We start from the raw sequence: 27,221 nt of genomic DNA on the forward strand, positions 1-27,221 counted from the left end.
GAAACCACCAAGACAATGGCAACAGCCTAAATGCCTATTGACGGGTGCATGGATAGAGAGACTCTGGTGTGTATACAATGGAATATTATTCAGTCATAAGGAAGAACGCTGCTGCTGCTGCTAAGTCACTTCAGTCGTGTCTGACTCTGTGTGACCCCATAGACGGCAGCCCACCAGGCTCCCCCACCCCTGGGATTCTCCGGGCAAGAACATTAGAGTGGGTTGCCATTTCCTTCTCCAATGCATGAAAGTGAAAAGTGAAAGTGAAGTCGCTCAGTCATGTCCGACTCTTCGAGACGCCATGGACTGCAGCCCACCAGGCTCCCCTGTCCCTGGGATTCTCCAGGCAAGAACACTGGAGTTGGGTGCCATTTCCTTCTCCAATGCATGAAAGTGAAAAGGGAAAGTGAAGTCGCTCAGTCATGTCCGACTCTTATTGACCCCATGGACTGCAGCCTACCAGGCTCCTCTGTCCATGGGATTTTCCAGGCAAGAGTACTAGAGTGGGGTGCCATCGCCTTCTCCAAAGGAAGAATGAGATCTTGCCGTTTGTGACAACATGGATGGGCCATGAGGGCATTATGCTAAGTGGAATAAATTAGACACAGAAAGACAAATACTGTATGATCTTTCTCATATGTGGACTACTAAACAAAAACAAGCTCACAGATAAAAGGAACAGATAGTGGTTGCCAGAGGTGGGGGATGGGAGAGGGGGAAATGAATGAAGAGGGTCAACAATATAACCAAAACAGCGATTTAAAAAATAGAAAGGAAAATGAAAGAATCTCCAGAGAGCTTCTTAGAAAAACAAAACAGATTTCTGCGGGCTGCCAAGCTGGACTTTCTGAATCAGATTATCCAGGAGTGGGGCTTTGGACATTTTAACAAATTTCCCAGGGTACTCTCATGGATAGCAGTCAGGTCCAGTCACTCCACTTTCCCTGGGGAAACTTAAGCCCAAACAGGCCTTGAGCCAGTCATCAGCAGAACCAAAATCAGAATTAGGTCCTCTCACCCACAGTTAGATATCCTTTCCACACCAAGACCAAAAACCAGGACCCAAAGAACTACACAATATTTATTTGTTTTAATTATCTTAAAGTTACTAATGCCCATAGTTTAAAGAATCAAATGTAGATCATTTTACAAGGGTTATATGAAAACATGCAGTTCATTGCCTGTGCACCCCATCCGGCCGTCCTCACAAAGAACCACTTTCACCTCTTCAAGCTGCTTCCTCTGATATTGAAGGAAACTGGAATGTCATCCCAAAATATGCCTCTTTGACATAATTCTGCTCAGTTGCATCCAACTGTTTGTGGCCCCACAGACTGTAGCCCACCAGTCTCCACTGTCCACAGGAATTCTCCAGATAAGAATCCTGGAGCAGGTTGCCATTTCCTTTTCCAGGGGGTCTTCCCAAGCCAGGGGTTGAACCTGTGTCTCCTGCGTCTCCTGCATTGTCAGATGGATTCTTTACCACTGAGCCATCTGGGAAACTCTTGACATAACTGAGCTGAAGGCAATTAAGCAGAAGATGCAAGAAAAGTTCTTTCTTCCCTTCCCCGCTTTTCTGCCTTGAGGCAGGATATACATTCTTTTCTGGAGGCAGATTCTTGTCAGCCCAGCAGTGCACCAGGGAACCTGCAAAGAAATCTTACTCCATTCGTTCCCTTCATATATTTACCTCCCTACAGTTTGCAGTCCTTGGAAGCCTGAAACTGTTTTCCTTTGTCCTGTCAATTCTCTACAAATTATTTGTTGAAAATGCTATATAAAGTGAAAGTCACTTAATCATGTCCAACTCTTTGCAACCCCATGGACTATACAGTCCATGGAATTCTCCAGGCCAGAATACTAGAGTGGGTAGCCTTTCCCTTCTCCAGGGGATCTTCCCCAGCCAGAGTTCTAAACTGCTATCTTGAGTTACTTTTCATTGAAGTTTCTTGGGCACGATGCATGCCATCTGCATTAATACATTTTGGTTTTTCTCTTGTTAATCTGTCTTTTTGTTAAAGAGCCCCTGTGAAGTTCTCAGAGGTACAGTTTTGCCTCCTCTACAGTATTTACTCCCACTCTTGGCATCGTGTGCATTTTTACAACAAGCATGCACTGCTTTGTTATTCTCATGTAGTCTTCATGATACAGTCAGGAGGGATTGCCAGGTCTGGGGCATGACCAGGATGCACAGACACTGCTAGGTGCCCTGGGGGTCACTGGGCACAGGTCACCAGCTCCTCCAGGGCTTGCTCGCGGCGGTTGCCATGGACCAGTAGCACTTCCTTGATGCGGTCCTGCTGGAAGCCCATGTCGCTGAACTGCTCCGAGAGGCGCAGGAACTCCCCTGCCTGAGGAAGAGGAGGCAGAGAGGGCATGGGGGGCTCTGGGAGGCTGGGCCTCTGGCCTGGGCAAGAGTACTAGTACCAAGTACCCACTCTACATACCCCCAGAAAGCCGTGACCCCACAGGCCAGGTGAGCCTGGTCCTGGCCAGCACCTATGGTTCTCCTTTATCTCAATGACATGAGGTGACATGGGCTCAAACCTCACTTCCTGTGCCAAGGAAGGAGACCCCAGCCTGGCTGCTGGCCCTCTCTGTCTTGGCTTTACTTCCCCTCTCCCACTCCCTCCTGACTCCCTGTGCTCGTGCCCCGCACTGGGGCAGGAAGAGAAGGCTGCACACTGGTGCCCAGAGGATGCACAGCACAGGATCTCTGTCCAGGGCCCAAACCCTCACACAGCACAGCCTCTGCCTGCCTCCTCTGACCCCACTGCTCAAAACTTCCCTGCCTCTCCCCCGACCCCTTGGCTTCCCTCCCACCCCACCATCCCTCCCACAGCCTCCGGGAAGTCTGCTCTGCTCTGGACAGGTCACATTCACTGGGCGCTCAGGATGTCCCCCTAACTGGGGCCACAGCCTCAAGCCTTCTGGGTTTCCAGGTAAGTGGCAAACTCCCTGAAGAGAGTTCAAGCATTATCATGCTACCTGCCTGGCTCCTGTCTGGGTGTCCGACAAAGAGGAGCCAGTCAATATTTGCTGTGTTGATTCAAGCTATAAAGCTCTGCCCAGGTGGTGTTAGTGGTAAAGAACCCGCCTTGCCAATGCAAGAGATGTAAGACATGCAGGTTCAATCCCTGGGTTGGGAAGATCCCCTGGAGGAGTGCATGGCAATCTACTCTAGTGTTCTTGCCTGGAGAATCCCATGCACACAGGAGCCTGGCGGGCTGCAGTCCATGGGGTCACACAGAGTCAGACACAACTGAAGCGGCTTGGCCCAAAGCTCTACTTCCTGTTTCCTCCCCACCCCTTCCCCTTGGGTCCTCTTGCCTTCTCCATGTCTCAGCTCCCTAGGCTGTCTCCTTCTCCCTGGGGCTCAGCAAGCAGGCTATCTCCTGAGGCCCCCAGGCTGTCTCTGGTGCTGGTCGGCCCCTGCACACCAGGCCTGCATGGGCACCCCACCCACCCTTCGCTGGGGCCCGGGCAGGAGCCCCGCTGACCTGGCTCTCGGAGAACTGGAACATCTCCATGGCCTCATCCACCAGCCCCTCCTCGTAGCCCTGTCGCAGCAGCCGGTCACAGGCGCTAAGGTAGCTGAGAAACTGGGCAGGAAGGGGCACAGAGGGAAGGACAGTAAGAGCAATGCCCAGGACAGCAGGTGTGGTGGAGGAAGCACCCAAGGGCCTCAGGAGGACTGAGCTCAGGGCCAGGCTGACTGGGCAACCAGCCATACACAGCATGGCCCCAGAGATCCATGAGCCAGCAGAGAGGCTCAGAGGCCTCCCTGGGGACAGGTGGACAGCAAAGCCTCACCAACTGTCCAAGCTGGGGGCTGGAGTCCAGGAAGAGAGCTGCCGGGGTGGGTCAAGGTGTTCCCAGAACCTAAGTGGGGAACAGGCCAGGCTTCAAACACGGTGTCTACCCACCATCCACCCAGCCTGCTCACCCTCCCTGGTGAGTACCCACCTGTGTGAGGGTGCCTCCTTTTCCACCCACCCCGTGCACCCCCACCCCGCCTCCAGACACATAATATCTTTGCGATCCAGGACTCCACGGGCCCCACCCCAGAGCAACGTTGCACCAAAGCTGGAAGGAGAGGGGACAGCCAAGCGCCCACAGGGCCGTGCACCTCTTCCAGCCACTCCCTGCTTATTCACCAGGGGCTGCTTTTGCCCTCAGGATAAAGTTCTGCCTTCCAACCCCACGTTCAAAGACCTACTCGCTCTGTCAGCAGCCTTGGCTGCTTCCCTCGGCACCCTCAGACTCCTGTCCATCCAGCTCCAAGGCCAAGGCCAGCCTCACTCCTCTGCCCTGGGCAGGCTCTCCCTACCCCCATTCCCACCTCCGTCTCCACCAGGTGTCTCCACAGCACCCAAGGCTTCCTGCACCTACAGCTCTGTAACTGCCTACTATCTTCCTCAGCTTTCTCATCCACCAAGTTTCTGTCCCACAGGAGGACATCACTATGTCCCAGCCTCCAGCACGGCAGGCAGGCAGAAGGAGCTCAATAAATGTAAGCTGTGTTTATAAACTAAATTAAGAACTACCTTCCGGGAGCTCACAGCTCCTTGGGGGAGATAAACCAGATACAGGAAAACACGAGTGCCAGGCAAATCAAAGCAGGATTTACAGGGAATTGGTGCCAAATGAAGGCTCCAGACGATTAAAGGACGGGTATGAGTGGAGGAGAAGCAAGTCGGATTTCTGCAGACCTTCGGAACGGAGCAGAAAACAGACCACATAGACTAATGGCTTTCAGACTGTTCTAGCCTGTGAACTGCCCAAGCACCAGGGGGCTTCAACAGTAACAGGGGTAGGTTGCTGTTACTCTGGGAGAACTGGGGGCAAGAGGTAGAGGGAGCCCAGAGCAGGGGCCCTCACCCCAGGAACCTTGCTCTGGGCACATTCTGAAAACCAACCAACTCAGCTCTCCTGGCATAGTTGAGGGAACTGAGGTCCAGGCAGGGTGGACCGGGGTCCCAGGACTAGGGCCCAGATCACCTGTCTTTTGGCCAGTGCCTTGTCCATGGGTCCCGCTGCTAGAGGAGGAACTTTGAGCTGGCTTGCAAGTAGACAGAGTTTCTGAAGGTCTGTTCATCTATAGCAAAAGTTCTCAGCCTCAGTGCCGACTGTAGCTACCTGGGAGCTTTAAAACTGCGGTGCCTCAACAATAAATTCTGGAGAGGGTGTGGAGGAGGTAACCCTCCTACATTGTTGGTGGGAATGTAAATTGGTAGAGACACTATGGAGAACAGTATGGAGATTCCTTAAAAAACTAAAATTAGAGCTACCATATGATCCTGCAATCCCATTCTTGGGCATATATCCAGAGAAAAAAGTGGTCCAAAAGGATACATGCCCTCCAATGTTCATTGCAGCACTGTTTACAATAGCCGACATGAAAGCAACCTAAATGTCCATTGACAGAGGAATGGATAAAAAAAGATGTGGTACATATATACACTAGAATATTACTCAGCCATTAAAAGAATGAAATAATGCCATTTGCACCACCATGGATGGAACTAGAGATTGTCATACAGTGAAGTGAGTTAGAGAGAAAAGGAAAAACATCCTATGACATCCCTTATATGTGAAATCTAAAAAAAAAGATGATAACAAATGAACTTACTCACAAAACAGACTCACAGTCTTAGAGTATGAACTTATGATTACTAAAGGGGCAGAAGCATGGAGGAAGTTAGGGAGTTTGGGGATGGTCATACTGATATATTTTAAATGGATAACCAACAAAAACCTACTGTATACTCTTTCCCTCCGAGAAGACAGCGGAGGCAGACTATACAGCCACGGCCAAGATTAAGGCTCAAGACCTTCGCGGCAAGAAGAAGGAGGAGCTGCTGAAACAGCTGGAGGACCTGAAGGTGGAGCTGTCTCAGCTGTGCGTGGCTAAAGTGACAGGCGGCGCGGCTTCCAAACTCTCCAAGATCCGAGTGGTTCGTAAATCCATCGCCCGTGTACTGACCGTCATTAACCAGACTCAGAAAGAGAACCTCAGGAAATTCTATAAGGGCAAGAAGTACAAGCCCCTGGATCTGCGGCCCAAGAAAACACGTGCCATGCGCCGCCGACTCAACAAGCATGAAGAGAACCTGAAGACCAAGAAGCAGCAGCGGAAGGAGCGGCTGTACCCCCTCCGGAAGTACGCAGTCAAGGCTTGAGCATCCAGCTGTCAATAAAACAGACAGACCACTAAAAAAAAAAAAAAAAAAACCCTACTGTATAGCACATGGAATTCTGCTCAATGTTAGGTGGCAGCCTGGATGGGCGGGGATTAGGTGGGAGAATGGATACATGTATATGTACGACTGAGTCCCTTTGCTCTCCACCTGAAACTGTCATAACATTGATAATCAGCTATACTCCAATACAAAAAAAAAAGTTAACAAAACAAAACAATAGCCACAAAACACTGGTGTCTCAGTATCACTGCCCACACCCAGCTGATGATGGTCATGTCCAAAGGCCCTGACATGACTGGTAGGGGGAAGCCCAGCACTGGCATTTTTACAGCTCTCCAGGTGATTCTTGTATGCAGCCAAGGTTAAGGGTCTCTGACTCAGCCCAACCCAGTAGACCCAAGCCAGGCTGCGTATCAGAACCATCTGCAGATCTTTTAAAATGATAGGCCCCTGGGCCCACTCCAGATCTACTGATCCTGCAGAGTAGGTTCCGAGAATCTGCATTTGTAAGGATTCTGCTGCTTGGTCAGTAACTAGGCCTAGCTCAGGCTCCAGGGTGGGTGAGGATGTCATCTTCAGACCCCAGGATGGGACCCCCAGCAGTCACTGGTCATAAACATATTCTCCTCCATTCTGTGAACAGGGAAAATGAGGCTCAGAGAGGGGCCATGATGTGTCTAGAGTCTAAGGGTAAGCCTGGGTCTGGCCAACGGACCCTTGAAAGTGCCACCCATGCCTGTCCTGCAGGCAGTCAGTGGGCACGTTGATCCTGGGGCAGGAAGGAAGGAGTGATGGACAAAGCTTAGGGTTTGTATTTCTTCCTCTCTCCCTGGTTTTTCCAAGTGCCCTGTCTCCATCACCTGATGCCCACCCTCCTAGACCATCCGCTGTTCATCTCTGACTAAAGACGATTTACTGTAGTATTTGTCTTTCATGGGGAGAAGGGCTGTGAACCCAAAAAAGATGTTCAGTTAATGGTGGAACTTCACAGAACAGAGAGGAACACTAACGTGGTCAGGGAGATGAAGATAAAGTCATCCAGTGGCCCTCGGGCCCACACCTTAGAGCCTGGCCCCTGACTGCTCACTGGGAGAAGGCCCACCAGGCAGGTGGTCCATCTGTGTCTGGAAACACAGCGTTCCTGATGTGGTGAGATTCTTCCAGCCCACCCAAAGGGAGGCCAATGCGCTGTGCTGCCCCCAGCTAATCTTCAGATCCCCACAGTGATGACCTGAGATCTCAGCCTTGTCACAGGGTCTGGAGGGGTTGGGGAGGCATGTCAGAGTCCCCACCATGGGCCTGGCCCCTCACGGTGCTTCTGGACGCTTCTTGGCCAAGGTCCTGGCTTTTCAGCAGCAGCTGAATGTGGAGGCAACTTTAAATCTACTCTTAAATCTCAGATCAACCTATGGTGCTGCCCGGAAAGATTTTCACACAGAAAATGAGAGAAAAGCACAGTGTAACAAAATTCAGAACCACACCAGCCTGGCATCCACCCTGCTGCCACCACTGACTAATTATGTGAACCTCCCTGACCTCAGTTTCCTCATCTGCAAAGTGGGAACAGTAAAAGCAACCTTGCAGAAATGAGAAGACCTAAATGAATACTCTCAGATTGAGGGACTGGCACAAAGTTGCTCGGTAAATAGCAGCAGCACCCCTGCCGTCTCCTCCATCGTGTTAGCCACCATATGTGGGGCTCACCACGTTGAAAGCTTTCCTCTAGGACTGATGAACCGAGTAGAGCGGGAGCAGGAGTGGGTGGGAAAGAGGACCCAGTGCCTTCCCACCTCCTCAACCTGCAGCAGCACATCCTGATCTGGCTCCTGTTTGAGCCACTCTCCCTCTGTCACTCCCTCACCCAGGAGCAGGCAGCTCCAGACCTCAGGGACTCAACATATGGCCACCATCAGTGTCTACAGAGAGGGTCTCCGAGTCCTCTGATGATGGTGGGACAGAGACAGTAGAAAGAAATATGTGCCATTCAATACCTGTGGCTCAGCTTTCCCACCACAAATAACCCTGGTGTGTAGAAAACAATGCAAAATGGGATGCAACATTCAGCTGGGGGAAGGGGTTCAGACGATGATATTCAATGCCCACCTCTTGCCCCTGCTCACAGTCCTCTTATGCCTCCTTTCTGCTGTGGGGTCTTTGAGAAAACTCTCAGGCCAGCCTTCAAGGCACCTTTAATCTTCCCTCTATTCCCTTTCCCTCTTTCTCCCACCGCCCACGTCATATATTCAGTGAGACTGTTGGATCAGGGCCTCCCACGTCCTTCCTGCCACTACCTCTCAGCTGATACTGTTCCTCCTGCCTGGAAGATCATTCTTCTCTTTTCTTCAAATTCAGGTCTTATCCATCCTTAAAGTCCAGCTCAAGGCTTTATACCTTCATGAAGCCTTTCTCAATTACTGAAACCTCCCCATGGTAGATTAAGAACAGTCATATACTCTTTGCAGCTTTTCCCATCAAGAGGTAGAGTCTATTTTTCTACCCTTTTAATCTGACCTGGTCTATGACATGCTTTGGCCAACAGTATAAGGCAGAAGTGACTATAATTTCAACCTCAAGAGACTTTGCATCTTCCACTCCTGTACTCTTGGGAACAAGTGGGCTAGCTTGCTGGAGACCTGTGGTCCAGTTGACAAGTTTCACCAACCACGGGATTGTGATCAAGGTCATCCTAGACTATTCAGTTCTAGCTGGGTCACCAAACTGTAGCCACACGAGAGACCGGAGGTGAGACCTGCAAAAGAACTTCCTTGCTGACTCCACCCACACTGCCAACCCAGAGACTCATGAGCGAACACATGGTTGCAGTATTAAACCACTGTTGGGGTGACTGTCACATGGCAATAGATAACTGAAACACCCCCAAATCATTCCTGTTCCTTCTGCTCCCAGGCATCTTCTCACCACACCTCTCTTTTGGCAATTCAGGGTTCTCACTCTCCTGCAGGTGTTCTCATATTCTTAGCTTGAATGGGGGGCATCAAGACTTGCTCCCAAAGCAAGAGCAGCTTGGGGTGCTACCTACCCTTGTTATTACTGGTGTCCCCTCTTCTTCCAATAGGAGTGGAGTCCTTAAAAATGGAACCTGGTGTGGTAGACTCTGAGATACCCCTTCCAGATACACCGTCCTTGAAGGTCTTATTGCAGATGGTGGTAGCGGTGGTAGAAACCATCAGCTATCTGTGCCTTCAGGGGCTGCCTTAGCTGCAGAGATCACTTCTCTCAAGTCACCCTCTTTCTACCTCTGGTGACTCATTGAGGCAGAGGTATGAAGGCCTGACCATCTCATCCCCAATTAGGACAACTCCAAAGGGCCATATATGCTTCAGAGCTATGGGGTTGGCTGTCACTGGGTCTATAAAGTTCAACCTCTCCCTCTACTCATCCCTGCTTCTGTCCTTTCCCTTCCCTAGAAGTTGTTCCCAAGGGTCTCCTAAATAAATCTCCATATGCCAAACCCAACTGGAGTCTGCTTCCTGGAAACCCAACCCACAACACTGGTTTCCCCATAGCTCCTAGCTGCATCCAAACACCAAGGAAGCGTCCAGCAAATACTTAGGACTAGATTGATGGATGGGTAGATGGAAAGAGAGAGCGATGGATATGGTGTGGATTAACTGTTGAGGGAAGTGGTCAGAGCTGTGCCATCCAATATGGTAGCTGTATGTGGCTATTTAATTTTTAATTTCATTTCATTATCATTAATAACAATTTTCAGTCATACTAGCCACATTCAAGTAACCACATATAGCTAGTGTTTACTATATTGGACAACACAGGAATAAAACATCTCTCTTGTTGCAGAAAGTGCTATTGGGCACCTCTGGAAAGATTTGTGACTGCCCAAAGCTTCAGTCCTACTTTCGGGGCAGAGATTTGGACAGGAGTAGAATATTGAGACTCCCCAAGTAGGCATGGAGGGTCTTGCTAAACTCTCATGGAGATGGTAGCCTTAGGATCTAGAAACTTGATCACAACCCCCAATAATTAAATCAAAGCTGAAATTCTGCCTCCGAAGAAAAACACAAAATAACTTCAAGTTGAAGATAAAAACAATGTGGCCACTGACCCGACTCCAGTTCCACAGCCCCCCAGCTCTGGGTCCCCCACTCACCTGGCTCAGGCTCTGCCGCCCCGTCTTCTGCAGAGCCACGATGGCCCTGTGCAGAGGGTACCCCAGGGCAACCACCGGCCCAATGAGGTCTTGCTCCTCCTGGCTCAGGGCAGACAGCAAGTCAGCAGAATCAGGGTGCGATCTGTGGGCAGCACAAGGCTGGGGCACCCGTCCAGGAGGTGGCAGGCAGGTGTACGGGCTGAGGGACTGAAACAAAGGCAAGCTGCAAGTGTCAGTTACCCTGGAGGTGACACCTGGCTGGGCAAGACATTTTTAAAGGTGCCTTCGCTACAGAGCACAGGGGTTAATATTGTGAGGATCTTGGAGCCCTGCAGACCTGGGTTCAAATCCCAGCTTTCTACTGTTTACTCAGTTTGTTGTTTAGTCGCTTGGTTGTGTCCAACTCTTTGAGACCCCATAGACTGTAGCCCACCAGGCTCCTCTGTCCATGTGATTTCCCAGGCAAGAGTACTGGAGCGGGTTGCCATTTACTTCTCTAAGGGATCTTCCCAACCCAGGGGTTGAACCTGAGTCTCCTGCATTGCAGGTGGATTCTTTACCACTAAGCCACCAGGGAAGCCAGATTATTCATGTGTAAAATGGATGCAATCATACCAGATACCTCACAGGGTTGTTACAAGGCTTAAATAAGATGAGGTGAGAAAAGTGACTAGCAAAAGGGTTTGGCATACAGAAACTGCCAGTAGATGATAATATTTATTGCTTAGAACAAGCCTGTGAGAGAAATACAATAGGCTCATTCTATATTTTATAGCTACTGAAGTCAAGGTTCAGAGAAGCTGGCAAATGACCTGACAAACAACACAGTTTTGGGACCTGTACCCTACTCAGAATCAACGCAGGGTTCTCGACCCCATAGCTTAGGGAGCACGGGAGCAGGACTGAGCTTCCTAGCCAGAACTTCCTTCTTGAGTCTGGCTGGACTAGGGCTTGGTTAGGCAAGGCGCAGGATAGGAACTGGGTACAGCTGTGGTGCTGGGGAAACCCACAGAGACCCTGGACTAAGGAGGGTGGCTTGAAGGCATTTCAATAGGTTTGGCTGGCATCATCCCTAGCCTGTTCCCCATGAAGAAGCATCCAACTGCTAACCCTGTCCCCTCCTCCAGCAGGAAAGCCTAGGTGCTGTCCTGGCTCCAGGAGCAGACTGCCTGTGACATGTGAATTCCCTACACGTCCTCATCTTCTCAGCGGTTTCCCTGCCATGGCCTCACCTTAGGATCTACTCTTTACTCCTAGAGTGAAAACCATGCAAGTCTTAGGATTTGAGTCTATGCTTGTGACCTTGAAAAAGATTCTTAGGTGCTCTCTGCCTCAGTTTCCTCCTCTACAGAATATGCGTCCCATCTGCCCCCATCTCTCCCCCACTCCGCTACAGGGTTGTTGCTAAATTTAATTGGGATCAGGGAAGAGCCCTCCTAGCATCAGCAGCTAGCCCGTGATGTGGCTGTGGCCTGTACTGTTTATATAACCTCTTCTCTGTTTGCTGTAAATAACTGTGTGCAGGGTTGCTTTACAGGTAGAGAAGGGATGGCTCAGAGAGGTTCAGTGACTTGCCTAAGTTCACACAGCACTGAGTGGGAAAAGCCAGACTTTGAGTCTGTCTTTTGGACTTACTTTCACCTTGGCCTTATTCTGTTGCATCTCCTGGCCTGACTGTGGAGTTGCTCAGGGGCAGAAAGCTGTGCCTAAATGTCACTTCCTGCTACTAATCTAACCTAACACATCTGTTCCAGACCTAGATTGTATGGAGTCTGACACTTATACAATGTAGACTACTTAAAGGAAAAAGACACAGGAGCATAAACATATGCGTAAAACTGCGCACAAATCCTTGGAAGGGCTTCCAGGCTCAGTGGTGAAGAATGCTCCTGCCAATTGAGGAGCCACAGGAGACTCAGGTTTGATCCTTGGGTCAGGAAGAGCCCCTGGAGGAGGAAATGGCAACCCACTCCAATATTCCTGTCGGGATTAAACCCACGGACAGAGGAGATTGGCGGGCTACAGTCCGTGCACGCATGCATGCTAAGAGGTGTCCAACTCTTTGCAACCCTATGAACTGTAGCCCGCCAGGCTCCTCTGTCCATGGGATTCTCCAGGCAAGAATACTGGAGCAGGTTGCTATACCTTCCTCCAGGGGATCGTCCGGAACCAGGGATAGAACCCATGTCTCTTACATCTCAGGCGTTTTCTTTACCACTAGCGCCACCTGGGAGGCCCCGGGCTACAGTCCAGGGGGGTCCCAAAGAAGGACGACTGAGCAACTGAGCACACTTGCTCAAAGCCTTGGGAGGAGCTAAGCCAGAAGCTTCAGCTTTACTGGTTTCACTGTGCGTTCACATCTGCTCCCAGTTCTTGGTGCACATCCTTTGTCCTGAAGCCGCCCCAGCCTGCAGCAGCCCTCACCTCCCCCTCAGGACCTGACCCCTCCCACCGGGCAGTGCTGCCGTATCTCACTCTTCCTTGCCAATCTCGTCTCATGCTTTTGACTTTGTCTCTTCCAATCCAGTCTCTTGCAAGAAGTAACTGCGCTGTGAATATTCCTTGATTGAACTCACCCAATCCTTGAACAGTGGGAAGCCCTAGATCTGAGCCACATTCATTGATTCAACAGACATTCACTGAGCTCCCCCTGGGGGCCAAGTGTGCTCTGGGTGCTCTGGAAGCAAATGCAATCCAATCACTGCCCTAAGAGAAGTCATATTCCATTGGAAGAGACGCATACTGGGTAATTACAATTATCCTAACAGGTGCCCTAATAGAAGCAAAGAAGGAGACGCAGCAAGAAACAAGGAAGGGGACCTCGAAGCAGGGAATACTCTAGGCACAGGGCTGCAGGAAGGACAGCATGGTACAGGGCCAGGTGAGAGCTGGTAGGGAGGAGTGTCCAACCAGGCAGGGGACCCAGATGCGGGGGCCTCGCTGCTAAGCTGTGTCCTTGGCCGAGGGGACAGGTTCCTTACCGCAACTGTGGGCTTGTGGCTCCGCAGCGGGGGCATGGCGCCGGCCGTGGAAGGCCGCGGGGGCAGCTTGAGGGTGCTGGGGGGCGACGGCTTGGGGCCCAAGGGTGGCGTGCGGGTGCTAGGGAGAGAGGCCTCGGAGACAGGGGACGGCGGGTTCTGCGTGGGAGCACTGAGGGGTGGAGGCGCCGGGCCCAGGGGCGGCGCGGGGCCGGGGCAGAGGCTCAGAGCTCGGTGGCGGAGGCGGTGAAGGAGGCTGCGGGGGTGGGAGGCGAGCCTGCCCTCGGAGAGCCGCCGCCTGGCTCCAGCCAGCTCCGACCTCACGCCGCGCAGCACGTCCAGCGAGCACCGCTGTTGGCCCACGCGGGGGCTCGCCGCGGAGCTGGGCTGGGGGCTTGGCTCCGGCTCTTCCTCCGCGGCAGACGAGGCTGCTTCCTCATCCTGATCCTCCTCTTCCTCCTCCTCCTCCTCAGGTTGCTCCTGGGATCCGGCCTCCGGACGTTCAACTGAGGCAGGCACGGGTTCCAGCCCTTGCTCGGGGCTGGCCAGCAAGAGCCAGGCCGGAGGGGCGGAAGCTGCCCCCGGAGCATCGCATTGGACTGGGCAGGGTCCCCGGATGACAGCCTCCACCCAGAAGAGTGTCCTCCTCTCCAGGCTGAAGTCGTGCTGCGGAGACAAGACCAGGGGAGGCTCTACCAGGCAAACCAGGGTCTGAGAGCACACTCCTACCTCCTGCCCCCCAGGGAACCTGTTCAGCCAGACTCTCCAGGCCTAGACAGCTTCTGATTCTAAGCCCCAGCCATTCATCGCAGGCCACCCTCACCCTCGGTTTTAGCTAGCATTGGAGTGGATGGCTGTCAATAACAATTTAATAGCAAACTCTGTAGACAGGACAACGTGAGGAATAGGTTAATAGAATGAAAGTCTAAGTCCCTTTGCCACTCAGCATATAATTGAACAACAGTGGCCTAAACAATTTCTCCAGGGGACTTCTCTGGCGGTCGAGATTGAGAATCTGCCTTCCAATGCAGGGGATGAGGGTTAGATCCCTGGTGGGAGAAGTAGGATCCCACATGCCAGTGGGGGCAACTCAGCCTCTTCACCACAACTCGAGAAACTAGGGCACCCACAACTACTGAGCCCACAGACTGCAGAGCCTGCGCCACTAGAGAGCCCATGCATGCAGCAAACAGAGAGCCCACACACGACCCAACAAAGACCCAGTGCTGCCAAAAAAAATTTTTTTTTAATTTCAACAAAACTTTTCCTTCACCAAGAAGCTTTCACTTGAGCTCAGCACCGTTTGCCACTGAGCAGCTGGCCTTGGAGGCTGGCCCAGACACACAAACCTCTGCATGGAGTAGTACTTGCCCCATCCTATGTGCTGCCTTCCAGCTTACTTGGGGGCCCAGGAAATGTAAAAATCTTCTCTTTTTTTTTTCCTGAACTCTACTTAGTTGGTCCTAATGTTATTCCCAATTCCAGATTATCAAAAGGAGGCTCAGGAAATTTAGTTTGCTCGAGGTCAGATCAGTGGTGAGTAGATGAGCTGGGATTCCTGTCCATCTGACTGATCAAGCCACCTAAAAACTAAATGTGGAGCCCACATAAATAATTTAAATTAAGCGTTTATGTGAAGCAAAAATAAAATATTCCCGTTAACTACTATTAAAATTAAGAACTGGAAATATAAAACTCCATTAAAAAATATAAATATTCTTAAAAGGCAACTTCAGTGCTCTGTGATGGCCAGGTAAGCCTGGGGGAGTGGGGGTGGGGGCGGATGTGGGAGGCAGAAAGGCAGACAGGAACTGCCTCTCCCCTCACCCAACTCCTGACATGACCCTAAGTTGGGGAGAGGAACAGAACTTAGCTGTTCTAAGTGTGGTTCCCCGACTGAGGTCAGGGAGTGTATCTTATTTCTCTCTGTTCTTGGGGCCCAGGGCAGTTCTGGTTCCAAGGGGATATTTGTAAGAGTGTACAGAATAAATGATTAGAAAAAGAGACTGGAGCAAAATGTGTGGGTTGGGAAGGAGAGAGGAGGTAAAAGGACCACTTCAGAGCTGAGGAGACCGTCATGGAGGGAAAGAGACTGAGAGATAATGAAACAGACAGTGGAACTTAGGGGATAAAAGGATCCAAAGACCCAATAAAAATACAAGCACTTGTGATTTGTGGAACCTAAGCAAGATGATTCTAAAGTTCATATGAAAAATAAACAAATAATAGCCAAGGGCTTCCATGGTGACTCAGTGGTAAAGAATCCACCTGCCAATGCAGGAGACACAGGTTCGATTCCTGGTCCAGGAAGATCCCACGTGCCATGGAGCAACGAAGCCTGTGCACCACAACTACTGAGCCCACAGGCCGCAAGTACTGAAGCTTACACACCCTAGAGCCTGTGCTCTGCAACAAGAGAAGCCGCTGCAATGAGAAGCCTGCCACGGCAACTAGAGAAAAACCTGTACAGCAACGAAGACCCAGTACAGCCCCCCCCCGCCCCCCCGCCAATGCACACCAAAAAAAAAGAATAGCCTAAAAACCTCTGGGGTCAAAAAGAGAAATAAAGGGGACTGGCTCTACCAGCTGCTAATATATATTATAAAACCTCAATAATTGAAGTAAGATACTGCACAGAGAGCCTAAAGGTAGAGAACAGAAGGTCCAGAAATGGACGTTATCTGTGGGACTTTAGTAGATAATAAGGTGGCATCTCAAGCAATGGGAAAAAAGAGGGACTGGTCAATAAATGATGTTAGTGGGAAGAAAATAAAGTTGGATCCATTCTCGCATCATACACAAGGGGAAATTCCAAAAGGATCAAAGATTCAGTTATTTGAAATGAAACTATAAAAGTACTAGCAGAAAAGAGGAGAGAAATCCTTTATAATCTCAAGTAGGGAAAACATTGCTCACTCTGAATTGAAACTGAGAAGCCGTGAGAGTACACACATGCACAAGTGAAAATCTGCATGGCAAATACACCCCACAAGCAAGGTCAAAGGCAAATAACAAACCAGCGGGAAAACAGCACTGATAGCACAGACACAGGAGTGCCTAGAAATAGGTAAGAAAGGACCGACAGCCCAACCGGGAAACAAACGAAAAGATATGAACAGTCCACAGAAAAGGAACTACAGACGGCTCTTAAACACATGAAAAGCTGCTCAGTCTCACTCACAATAAGAGAAAGGAAAATAAAACTATACTGAGATACCATTTGCCTATCCCTCAGCAAAGATGCAACATCTGATGACTCCTTTGTTGAGGATTGCAGCTAAGGTATAAGCCCATTTGTAGAGTGCTGTGCATGCTAAAGTCACTTCAGTTGTGTCCAACTCTTTCTGACCCTCTGGGCCACAGCCCACCAGGCTCCTCTGTCGATGGGATCCTCCAGGCAAGAACACTGGAGTAGGTTGCCATGCAAGATCTCCAGGGGATCTTCCTGACCCAGGGATCGAACCTGCATCTCTTATGTCTCCTGCATTGGCAGGTGGGTTCTTAACCACTAGCAGTGCCACCTGGGAAGCCCTTGTAGGGTGCTGGTTGGATGTTAAACAGTATAACCCTTATGGAGAGCAATTTGGCAATATGATTTAATTCATATAGTCTTTCCCTGCGGCATTGCTTGTAATGGCAAAAGACTGGGAAGAACCTAAGTGTCCATCAAGAGGGGATTCATTCAGTAAAGTACAATATATCCATATAATACAATACCATGCAGTGAAAAACAAACTGAAGAAGCATTCTGTGTATTGATATGGAAAGTCTTCAAATATGTTAAGTGAAAAAAATCCAGAAGAATAATGTATAGAAAATGCTACCTTTGGTGTGAAAAAGGAGGAAATAGCTGTATTTGCTTGTATGTACACATATAAGAATCTATAGAAGAATACATTTTAAAATACAAGTAACAGAAGTTACCAGGGCAGGTGGGGACAGGACAGATAAGGAAGTGTCAATGGAAGGCTTTTTACTCTCTTAAGACAGGCAAAGTGCCTGGGAGTCAAACTGACCTCAAACCTTGTTTTTTAAATAAAGTGTTATTGGAACACACTCACGTACTCACTCACTCCTTTATGTAATGTCTATGGCCCTTTCTCCCTACAATAATAGTGTGGAGTGATTGCTACTTTTTACTATCTGGCCCTTTACAGAAAATGTTTGTTGACCCTTGCTCTATACACACAAACACACACACACACACATATATATATATATATATATATTCTTTCTAAAAAATTTAACTGACAAAAAGGAAATCAACTCTAATTAAAGGAAAACTATGATGAAACAACAAAACACAGACTTGCTGAGGCTCCTCAGGAAAGCAGTAGGTGCAGGATGTGGACGTGGGCTTTAGGGACTGATGCTCATGTTGGAATCCTGGCTGTGCCACTCACAGCCACACGGCCCTGTTGGTCACATGGGTGGGAACTTTGATTTCCTGTGCCTTGGAGAGGGAACATCCATCTGCTACAAGGGTCATAAGAATGAGAGAGAAGAGTGAACCTATGAAGCGCATGTAGCCTGGCCCTGGTACATAGCAGGTGCTCCATGAATGGAAGGTATTTTTTTTTCTTTTTCAGGCCGCTACAGATTCATCTGGTAATCTAACCACTATCTATAACATTGTTGCTATGGGAAAATGTGTTTCAAGTTCCAAACACTGGGAATAAAGCCCAGTAAACTTGGAAGACTGACCAGGAAAGGCTATAAATCATATGTGGAGTCCCATGCTTCTCTATTTGATAGCTGGCCACAGCAGTAAAATAAATGGAGACTCAGGATGGGAAATAGGCTCAAGGGAGATGAGTGGGTGTGGAGTGCCCACCCTGAGAACAGGAGGCAGGGCCAGGGCCAACATGTGGGCTGGGACACAAGACATAGACTCGGCAGAAGGGTACCTATTCCTGCTTCTAGGAGAAGTAACTTTCAGAATAGCCTCCTCCCAGCTTAGCAGAGAGGGAATAGTTATGCTAGTCTGTCTACCTCCACTGGAGCTTAGTTAAGCAATTTCCTTTTCCCAGTTGGAGAAGCTCACTCGGCCCTTCCAAAAAAAGTCTTGCAAACGCACGCCGGTGGGCTGCCTCTTCTTCCCCAAAGGAGGCTCGCTTGCCCGTGTGCTGTGAACTGGGCTTCCAGGCCTGGGCGAAAAGCGCTTCCTGGAGCTCTCTGCTCAGGGGCTGGTTCCCCTGCACTGAGGCTGTGGGAGGAAGCCCAAACACACAGGGGAAGGCCCGAACCATGTCCACACGTCTCTGCTCTGGAGGAGAGCTCCAGGGAACCTAAGTCTGCCAGGCACTTTCTTGGCCCGCACGAGGAACACTCTGGGTGTGGAGCTGCATCCCCAACCCAGGGGCTTTGGGAGCCTGATTCTCTCCATGCGGCGCTGAGGCTGGGTGGCCAAGCCACAGCTTGGGAATCCATCCAGTGGCTCTTCCCTGCCCTCTGACAGAGCTCTCGTTGCTGGAGGCCTTGGCAGTTTGCACACCACCAGACCCTAAGCCCTCTGCAAGTAGGCTTAGGCCGCAAGGGAAGGCAAGAGCGAGACCAGGCAGGAGCCAGGCAGGTCTCCCACACTCCCGCAGCCTGCTCCCGCCTGGGCAGGAATGCTAGAAACTAGGAATGTCTTGGAGAGGCTCACCCAGCGCAGAGAAGCATCTCGGCCGTGACTCTGCAGTATCGGGCCTCTGAGCAGATCTGGAGCTAGAGTGAGGGCCCACAGCACAGGTTCTCTGGGGAAAGCAAGAGCTCCTGCCGCACCAAGAGGGGGCCCCTGAACACTGTACTTGGGGCTTTACAAAGCTTATTTCACTTCTGGGTCCTGAGGAACTTAAGTGCACCTGCAGGGGCTGCAGATGAAGTCTCCTGCTCCTATGCTTCCAAGCTACTCAAGCCTCTCTACCTGACCCTCTCCAGGCCTCTCCTTCCTGGACTGGTTTCTCTGCACCTAACTTCCCATAACCCTGTATTTTTTTGCCCTTGAACATTATGCGTCTGATGTCTCTCACTTTCCAATCCTTCTCTGAGCTATCATGAAATGATCTGCAATCAAGATCTAGGTTTTATTTTTTACGTAATTTTTAAAATTAATACATTTATTTTTGGCCATGCTGGGTCTCCGTTGCTATGAGCAGGGTTTCTCTAGTGGCAGCAAGTGGGGCTACTCTCTAGTTGTGGTGTGCAGGCTGCTCACTGCGGTGGCTTCTCTTGCTGTGGAGCACAGGCTCTCAGGTGCACACACTTCAGTAGTTGCTGCCCACGCGCTCAGTAATTGTGGATCTCAGGCTTAGTTGCCCCATGGCATATGGGCTCTTCCTGGACCAGGGATCCAACCAGTTTCCCTTGCATTGCAAGGCAGATTCTTAACCACTGGACCCCAGGGAAGCCCAGGACCTGGGAATTAGTCCCATCATTGCCACTATCTTTGGACAGATCATTTCCCTTTTCTGAGCCTCAGGTTCCTCATGTGCAAAGTGAGTGAGAGCTGAACTAGATCCTCAAATTTTCCTACCAAGTGGCCCACAGACAGTGCTGAATGAACACACAAGAGCCCAAGGACTCAGTCCCAAGAGATCCACCACCAGCTCCACAGCTGTTTGCAATCCTTCTCTTTCATTTGTTAAAATTCATGTGGATTTTGCCTTCTACCTCATTATATATCTGTGTTATAATACAAATGCAATAGGTTTCCTCCTAAATCTTCAAATAAATTTGACTCACTTGGAAGTTAAATAATCATGTTTATCCTGAGGGTATGTGATCTCACCGTATACATGAGGGCATACCCCAGTGTGTGAGCCATGGGGCAAGGGGTGCTTCATAGGTGCCCCATGGATAGGTGTACTTTGGGTCTGTGGAATAGTAATCCATTCTGATGTGTCCTGTGTAACTGTCTGCATTGTAATCTGAAGATAGCATCTTAGCCAAGTGGAAGGATTCTAACAGTGGAATTTTAGACTTGGCAGTAGGCTGATAGAGAAGAGAGGAATTGGAATTGGAGTATCCTTGCAAGGACTCTCAGTAACTCCATACAGGCAACCTTCTGGTTATTCTAAACGTAAGATGCACTAAATAGCCCCATGTCCAAGTCTCTAGACTTCTTCATGGAATATCTTTTCCTCTTGGGTTATTTTCACACTTCCTAGAATATATGAGAACAGGAGTGGCTGCCATTTAAAATCAAGGAACAGGGGGCCTCATGAGGCTCAGCATCAGACCCACAGACCAAAGGATGAGAAGACAGACAGAGAGAGGCACTTACCATAGAACCCAGCAAAAGTTCCCTGCAGTCTGGAATACTGAGATCTGGCCCAGGGAGGGGCTCTGTGTCTATCACAAAGCCCTTGGGCACCTTGAAGGGAACATCATCCAGGGCATTCATTCTGTCAGAGGAGTATGGAGATGGCTGAGCAGGGTTGGAAAGAACAAGTCCCTGAGGACCAGGCCCAGGCCTCAGATGGCTCACTGCTCTCCTGTGTGGTGACTTGGCCGAGTCCCACACAGCCAGGAAGGGAACGGTGAAGTGACTTGTGCTGCATACGGGAGGAAAAATGAATAAAACCAAGAGCCTTCAAACTGACAGCAACTGATATTTTCATGTTTAAGTCTTGATCTCTAGACCACTGTTTCCCAAAATGTGGTCTACAACACTAATTCTAAAGGGTTTCATCAAGAGTATTCACCCCAGTGGTGAAGAAAGAGCTCTCAAATTACACAAACTCTTCTGAAAAAGAAGGGGAAAAAAAGGAATATGTCCTAACTTGTTTTGATTTCAGCGTTGCCTTAAAACCAAACCTGACAAGAAAATGAGAGGCAGATATTTCATGAACATAAATGCAATAATCTTACCAAAAATAATTGTGGATAGAAAAAATACAACACTTCCAGGTTGAGTTTAATTTCAGGAATGAGAGACCTCTTATTCAGTGGAAATAAAGATAAATATCAATAGAATAAAAATTTTAAAGTGTATAATCATGATGCAGAAAAAGCACTTGATAAAATCAATATCCATTCATGATTTTAAGAAACAATAAACAAACTCTATTTGGCAACTTAAGAATAGAAGGGAATTTCATTAACTTAACAAAGAGTGTCTGTAAAACATCTAAAACAAACATCCCACTTAATGGTGAAATAGTAAAAGATTTCCCCAATATTGGAAATGAAATAAAGATGTCCCCTTCATCTCTTCTGCTCAACACTGCCCTGGAGGTACTAGCCTGTGCAAAAAGAGGGGGGGGGGGGGAAGTATTAGGATTGGAAATAAAGAAAACTACTTCTAGAAATAGAAAACTATTTCAAGATGACATATTTATATGTAGAAAATCCAAAGGAAGAGTATGTTATGTTGTAGAGCAATTAATACAGTGTGATATTGAGAGTTTACAAAGAGACCAACAGAATAGAAAAGATAGTTTAGAAGCAGATCCACACATATACAGATCCGTGATTTATGACAAAATTGGCCCTGCAGAGCAGTAGGAAAATGAAGGTCTTTTTAAGAAATGGTTCTGGATCAATTGGATATTCTCCCCAAAAAATCTTGACCTCTACCTCATAAACAAAAATCAGTTTCAGGTAGGCTGTAAACCTAAATGTGAAAGGTTAAGAAAAAAACTTGAAGATAAAACAGGAGAATATATTTATGACCTTAGAAAAGGCAAACATTTTGTAAAATGTTACAAAAAAGACTAACCACAAAGGAAATACTGATAAATTGGGTTACATTAAAGTTAAGAACTTCCACTCATCACAGCATTCTGTTAAGAGAGTGAAAAAGCAAATCACATAGAGGAAGAAGATATTTGTAGTACACATATCTGACAAAGGACTCATATCCAAAATATGCAAAAAGTTTCTACAAATCAATAAGAAAAAGATCCCAAAGTGGGCAAGATTTTTAACAGGTACATCACAAAAGAGGACATCAAAATAGCCAATAAACATGATGATGTTTAACCTCATTAGCTCTCAGGGAACTCCAAAATGAAACAATGAGATATCACTACACACACACAGAGGAAGAGCTAAAATTTTAAAAAGCCTAACAATATCAAGTGTTGATGATGTTGTGGTACATCTGGAACTCTCAGGCACTGTTGATGAGAAAGTCAATTAATATTAGTCAACAATATCTGCTAAGCTGAAATCTAAAAATTAAAAATTCACACATAGCCACTGAGCCATTTGGTTAAGATCAAGTGCAGTATCAGTTTACTAATACAACAGCCAGGGATTTGCTTTTTTACATATTATGGACCACATTAAATGCAGTTGCATTAAAAAAAAAGCAAAATTCATTCATACAGAATTCAATTTCATGACTGCCTATAATATACACTTAAATCTAGACTCCTGACCACAGGAATTTTACAATCAGGGTTTACCAGGGAGTACCTCTGGCTCAATACATCATCCCTATCAGGATGGTTTCGAAGTCCTGCTGTTACGGGTCACTGGGGTCATCCCCACACACATAGGAGAACATCCCGTGAAGAGGAAGAGTGGATAATCTGAGGGCATAGAGGTCAAAGGAGGCCAGATGGGCAAATCCTTTAATTCCCTCGTTTCTGCTGTCTGCCCTCTCTTGTCATTGTCTTACTGTACAGAAGGCTCAAAGGCTTCTCCAGCCCATGTTGGGAAACAGTCTCCCAGCATATTGGGAGTGAGTCTTCATACTATAGGATCAGACAGCTTCCAGTGTGATCACTAAGTAATCTACCCCATCAACCCTTCCTACAGGGGACCTTTGAGATATAAGGAGTTGTAGGGAACACATGAAAGTGAGGAAGCTTTGGCAGTCTCAGGTTTGTTGTTTACATTTTTGGCCATCATTAGAATTTTTAGCTATGGGGAAGGGCCACAGTTCGTTGAGACACAAGTGTGAACTGCGCACCCAATGAGCAAATATAGAGCCCCCCTCCTGCTTCCTTCCCTCCACTCCAACATCTGTATAGTAATGATATTCTCAGCATTATACCTGCTTCTGAAGTTCTTTAAGAGTTTGAGGATTCTGGAAGCACATTTTAAGAGCAGCCAGGACTATAGTGTAAGACATGATCTAGTTAGACCATATTCTAAAATGACAGTCACTCTGCTAAATACAAAATAAGAGGCACAGATCATTAAGTGATGACATTCTTCAGAGGAAGGGGAGTATTCCAGTCCTTATGGGGATTGGGGAAACTTCAGGAAGATAGGACTTGATCTGGACCCTGGAGGGTGGGAGAAAAGCCTGTGGAGCAGGGAGAAGGTGAGGTAGAGAGAGAACATAACTCCAGGGAGTAAATAGCTTAAGCCAGGGAACAGAGGCAGGGCAGAGTGAGACAAGCTGCTTGAGTCAAGTATATGGTTTGTGTTGAGAAGCAGTCTGCAGTAAGACTGAAGGGGTGCACTGAGGTGGAGATGGGGAGGGTGCTGAACTTGAACTGAGTACTAACACCATTCAGTAAGCAGTGGAGAAAGCCCTGAAGAGATCTGAAGAGGTGGAGTGAGGGTGGGGAAAGGGGGATAATAGGAAAGCCAATCTATGCATGCTCTGACAAACTGCATAACCCAGGACCTTTCTAACATCAGTTCATGGGTCTGTGCCCACGTGGCTGTTTCTGAGCCTGGGGCTAGGGGCTGGGTGATAGGGATTGTAGTAATTGATCTACATGGAGCCCCAGCAATGATATTAGTAGTATAGGTCTCCACTATACTCTCAAAATGACTTCACCCTTGCACACAGCTTCAATAATCTATGTGCCAGTACTCACACATGAAATTCTCCAATTAGGCCCTTCTAAGATCAAACTTTGGAAAAGGCAATGGCACCCCACTCCAGTACTCTTGCCTGGAAAATCCCATGGACGGAGGAGCCTGGTAGGCTGCAGTCCATGGAGTCGCTAAGAGTCGGACATGACTGAGCGACTTCACTTTCACTTTTCACTTTCATGCATTGGAGGAGGAAATGGCACCCCACTCCAGTGTTCTTGCCTGGAGAATCCCAGGGACAGCGGGGCCTGGTGGGCTGCCGTCTATGGGGTCACACAGAGTTGGACACGACTGAATCGACTTAGCAGCAGCAGCAGCAAGATCAAACTTATAAATGCAACTGCCTACAAGGCCTCTCCTCCATAATGTCTCAAGGGTGCCTCAAACTCAACATAACCAAGGTAAACTCTGACGTTCCCCTCCCCCAAACTGCTCCTCTTCCTCCAGGATTCCTTATCTCAAGGAATGTCTAAGATACACACAAAAGCTTGGGACTCATCCCCAACACTTTCTTCCCCTTCACTGCCACCCATCTCAAATTCCCACCAGATTTTCTCTCCTAAATCTCTGGAATCTAGCCATTTCATGCTACCTCCACTGCTGCCATTGGAATCCGAGCCCCCTTCGTCTCTCACTTGGACAACTGGTGTCCATGTATCTTCTCATGCCTTATCATTCTGTTACATACAACTGGGATGAAATTGATCATTTCAAGCCATTCTGATGTTTAAAAGCCTCCAATAGTTCCCCCCTACTCTCAGAATAAAATCAGACTCCTGACAAGGAATTCCTTGTCAGGTGTCTGGCCCCTACTCCCTCACTTGCCGTCTGCATTGCCCTCTCAGCCCCACAAAGGGTCTTTACATACACTATTCCAGATACCTGCAGTGTTCCTCTTTGTCTCTTCCCACCAGTTAATTCTTCAGAGCTCTACTGGAACATCATGTCCCCAAAAAGCTTTCCCTAACCCCCAAACTTGAATTGGTCCCACTAGTACAGTGGCTTTCCAGGTTTTTTACCTACTGTGACCCATGGAATGAAATACATTTGACTTTGTAACCTGGTAAATACATATATAAACTGAATGATAATTCTTACACTTACTATGTGACGCATAGATATTTTGACTTATTTCACCTAAAAGCAATACAGAACACTCAGTTTGGTGGGGGGGGGGGTGGAAAGAGGGGGAAACCATAGCTCTCCTTCACAGCACTCGGCCCACTTTTTGATTGTTGGATGATTATCTATCTCCTTTAAAGCCTGTACCCGTTCGGGAGTATTTGGTATTTTGCTCACCATTATAGCCCCTGTACTTAGCAAATTATCTGAGCCTCAACAGGCACTTAAAAAAATTTGAACAATGAAAAATATAAATTTGTGACTTAATACTGTGTCTTTGTAGTGCATATCACAATTAAAACTGACTACTCTAGACTAACTGCAGGAAGGCAGGAATCCTATCTGTTTGCCCCCTTTTTATGTCTCCAGCATTTAACACTGTACCTGGAAAATGGTAAATAATAATTCCCCAAGAACACCATTCAAATCCTGGTAACCAGCTTCTGAAAAGAATAAGTTAATGAAGTTGAAAAGTGTCTGCTGCTCTTCATAGTTATCCATTCTAAGTCCAGTTGCCTCCAAGACTTCAATCTTTGCTTCAGAGACTAAGAAAAACCCAGCTTATTCCAAAAGGAAAATGGAACCTTCATTGGAAACAAATTCTTCATGGACAGTCAGGTGTGGCAAATCAGAAACTACTAATGGGTACACCCAAAAGTAAACAGTTAATTATGTGGGAATAGCTGGTTATAAGTAATTTTTTAAAAAAAATTTAGTTGGAAATGCTTCATGTAATCTCTACTCCCAAAATTATGTCACAGCTAATACTTCACAGCATTCACACTCTTTCTATATATTATTCTTATTTGAATGGAATAAGACATACTTTGCACTTACCTTGTAATTCCCAAGATAGCGTCTCTGAGGACAAAATTTATGGAAGTAAATTGCTACAACAGATGGTATAATCCCAGCTAAGCTTCTCAATAATCCTTGCACAAAAATCACGTGGACATAGGAGCATGAATGGCTTTAGAGTGATTAAATTGGTTGGCTATAGCAAATTCTTTGACGTCATAAACTCAGACACTCCCACTGAACACTCTTAGTATTTAACATACAACTAATCTCTTTTATTTCCCAATCTTCCCTGTACTTATCTAATTTCTTAAATGCTCTTATTAAGAGTTTCTCACAAATCTAGTGTCTCCTGTTAATTTGTCGAGATAAATTTCTTGTATATAGGACATGATGAATTAACACATTTCTGGTTAGTCTTTGAAGGATTTTAATTCTCTATTTTCATTTATATATGTTCAATACATAGAGAATATAGGCTATATGCTGCATGCTAAATTGCGCTGTGTGGCAAGTTGCTTGTCGTGTCCGGCTCTCTGCAACACTATGGACTGGACTGTAGCCCACCAGGCTCCTCTGTCCATGGGATTCTCCAGGCAAGAATACTGGAGTGGGCTGCCACTCCTCCTCCAGATTTTCCCAATCAAGGGATCAAACCCACATCTCTTATGTCTCTTTCATTGGCAGGCAGCTCCTTCACCACTATCACCACCTGGGAAGCCCAGTATAGGCTACACCTATGAGGTAAACTTGGAACAGGATACTGGGATAGAGTGGGAACTCAGGATCGGAGTTAAAGAGGCTCCCACTGGCCAAACAAGAAGCGATCAATAAAAAATAGTAACAATGGGTTGAAAGAAAAACCCATTTAGATCCGAATTCATAATGACACTTAAAAACAAAATTTACTAGTAACTTTTAGAGGATGCAACTCATTATTTTGAATACTAGTAAATAAAATCATGTGTTTATTTTTTGCCTTTCCTATACAAATCCTGGTCCTGTGTAATCAAATAGTTGATGAGGTGATGCTTCTCCTTTTAATATCCCAGCTGAAGTAAAGAAGGGCACAATTAAACTGTCAAGTCTTTTGCAAATCCAAATAAGTGAGTCTTGAATAACAATGGCTGCTAAAATCACAAAAGGAGACAACCGATTAGTCCTCCTGTATTTAGTACCAGGTCTACGACATACTTGCGCCAGAAAATCCTGATCTTACTGTGATCA

At 47.7% G+C, this 27,221-nt stretch overlaps 1 protein-coding gene and 1 pseudogene across 2 annotated transcripts; one reads left to right on the forward strand and one right to left on the reverse strand.

The window, feature by feature from the left end:
• Positions 1-1,835: 1,835 nt before the first annotated feature.
• UBAP1L (ubiquitin associated protein 1 like) lies at positions 1,836-20,697 on the reverse strand. Its single transcript, XM_027552746.1, has 5 exons — positions 20,578-20,697; positions 13,314-14,081; positions 10,333-10,539; positions 3,501-3,602; positions 1,836-2,351 (listed from the first exon to the last, which is right to left on the reverse strand). Exons 1-5 carry the CDS (start codon positions 20,695-20,697, stop codon positions 2,217-2,219), a joined length of 1,332 nt encoding a protein of 443 aa, XP_027408547.1. The 3' UTR covers positions 1,836-2,216.
• LOC113899281 lies at positions 5,772-6,215 on the forward strand (annotated as a pseudogene). Its single transcript, XR_003512892.1, has one exon. The product of XR_003512892.1 is annotated as a 60S ribosomal protein L35 pseudogene (transcript).
• Positions 20,698-27,221: the final 6,524 nt, after the last annotated feature.

This window comes from Bos indicus x Bos taurus, chromosome 10, assembly GCF_003369695.1.
Source record: "Bos indicus x Bos taurus breed Angus x Brahman F1 hybrid chromosome 10, Bos_hybrid_MaternalHap_v2.0, whole genome shotgun sequence".
NCBI classification, from domain to species: domain Eukaryota; kingdom Metazoa; phylum Chordata; class Mammalia; order Artiodactyla; family Bovidae; genus Bos; species Bos indicus x Bos taurus.

Coding starts and splice junctions, on each gene's coding strand:
- UBAP1L (XM_027552746.1), bottom strand. CDS start 20,697: ATGAATGCCCTGGATGATGTTCCCTTCAAGGTGCCCAAGGGCTTTGTG. Junction 10,540..13,313: donor GCCACAAGCCCACAGTTGCG/GTAAGGAACCTG, acceptor CCTTTGTTTCAG/TCCCTCAGCCCGTACACCTG. Junction 3,603..10,332: donor GGCGGCAGAGCCTGAGCCAG/GTGAGTGGGGGA, acceptor CTTCCTGCCCAG/TTTCTCAGCTACCTTAGCGC.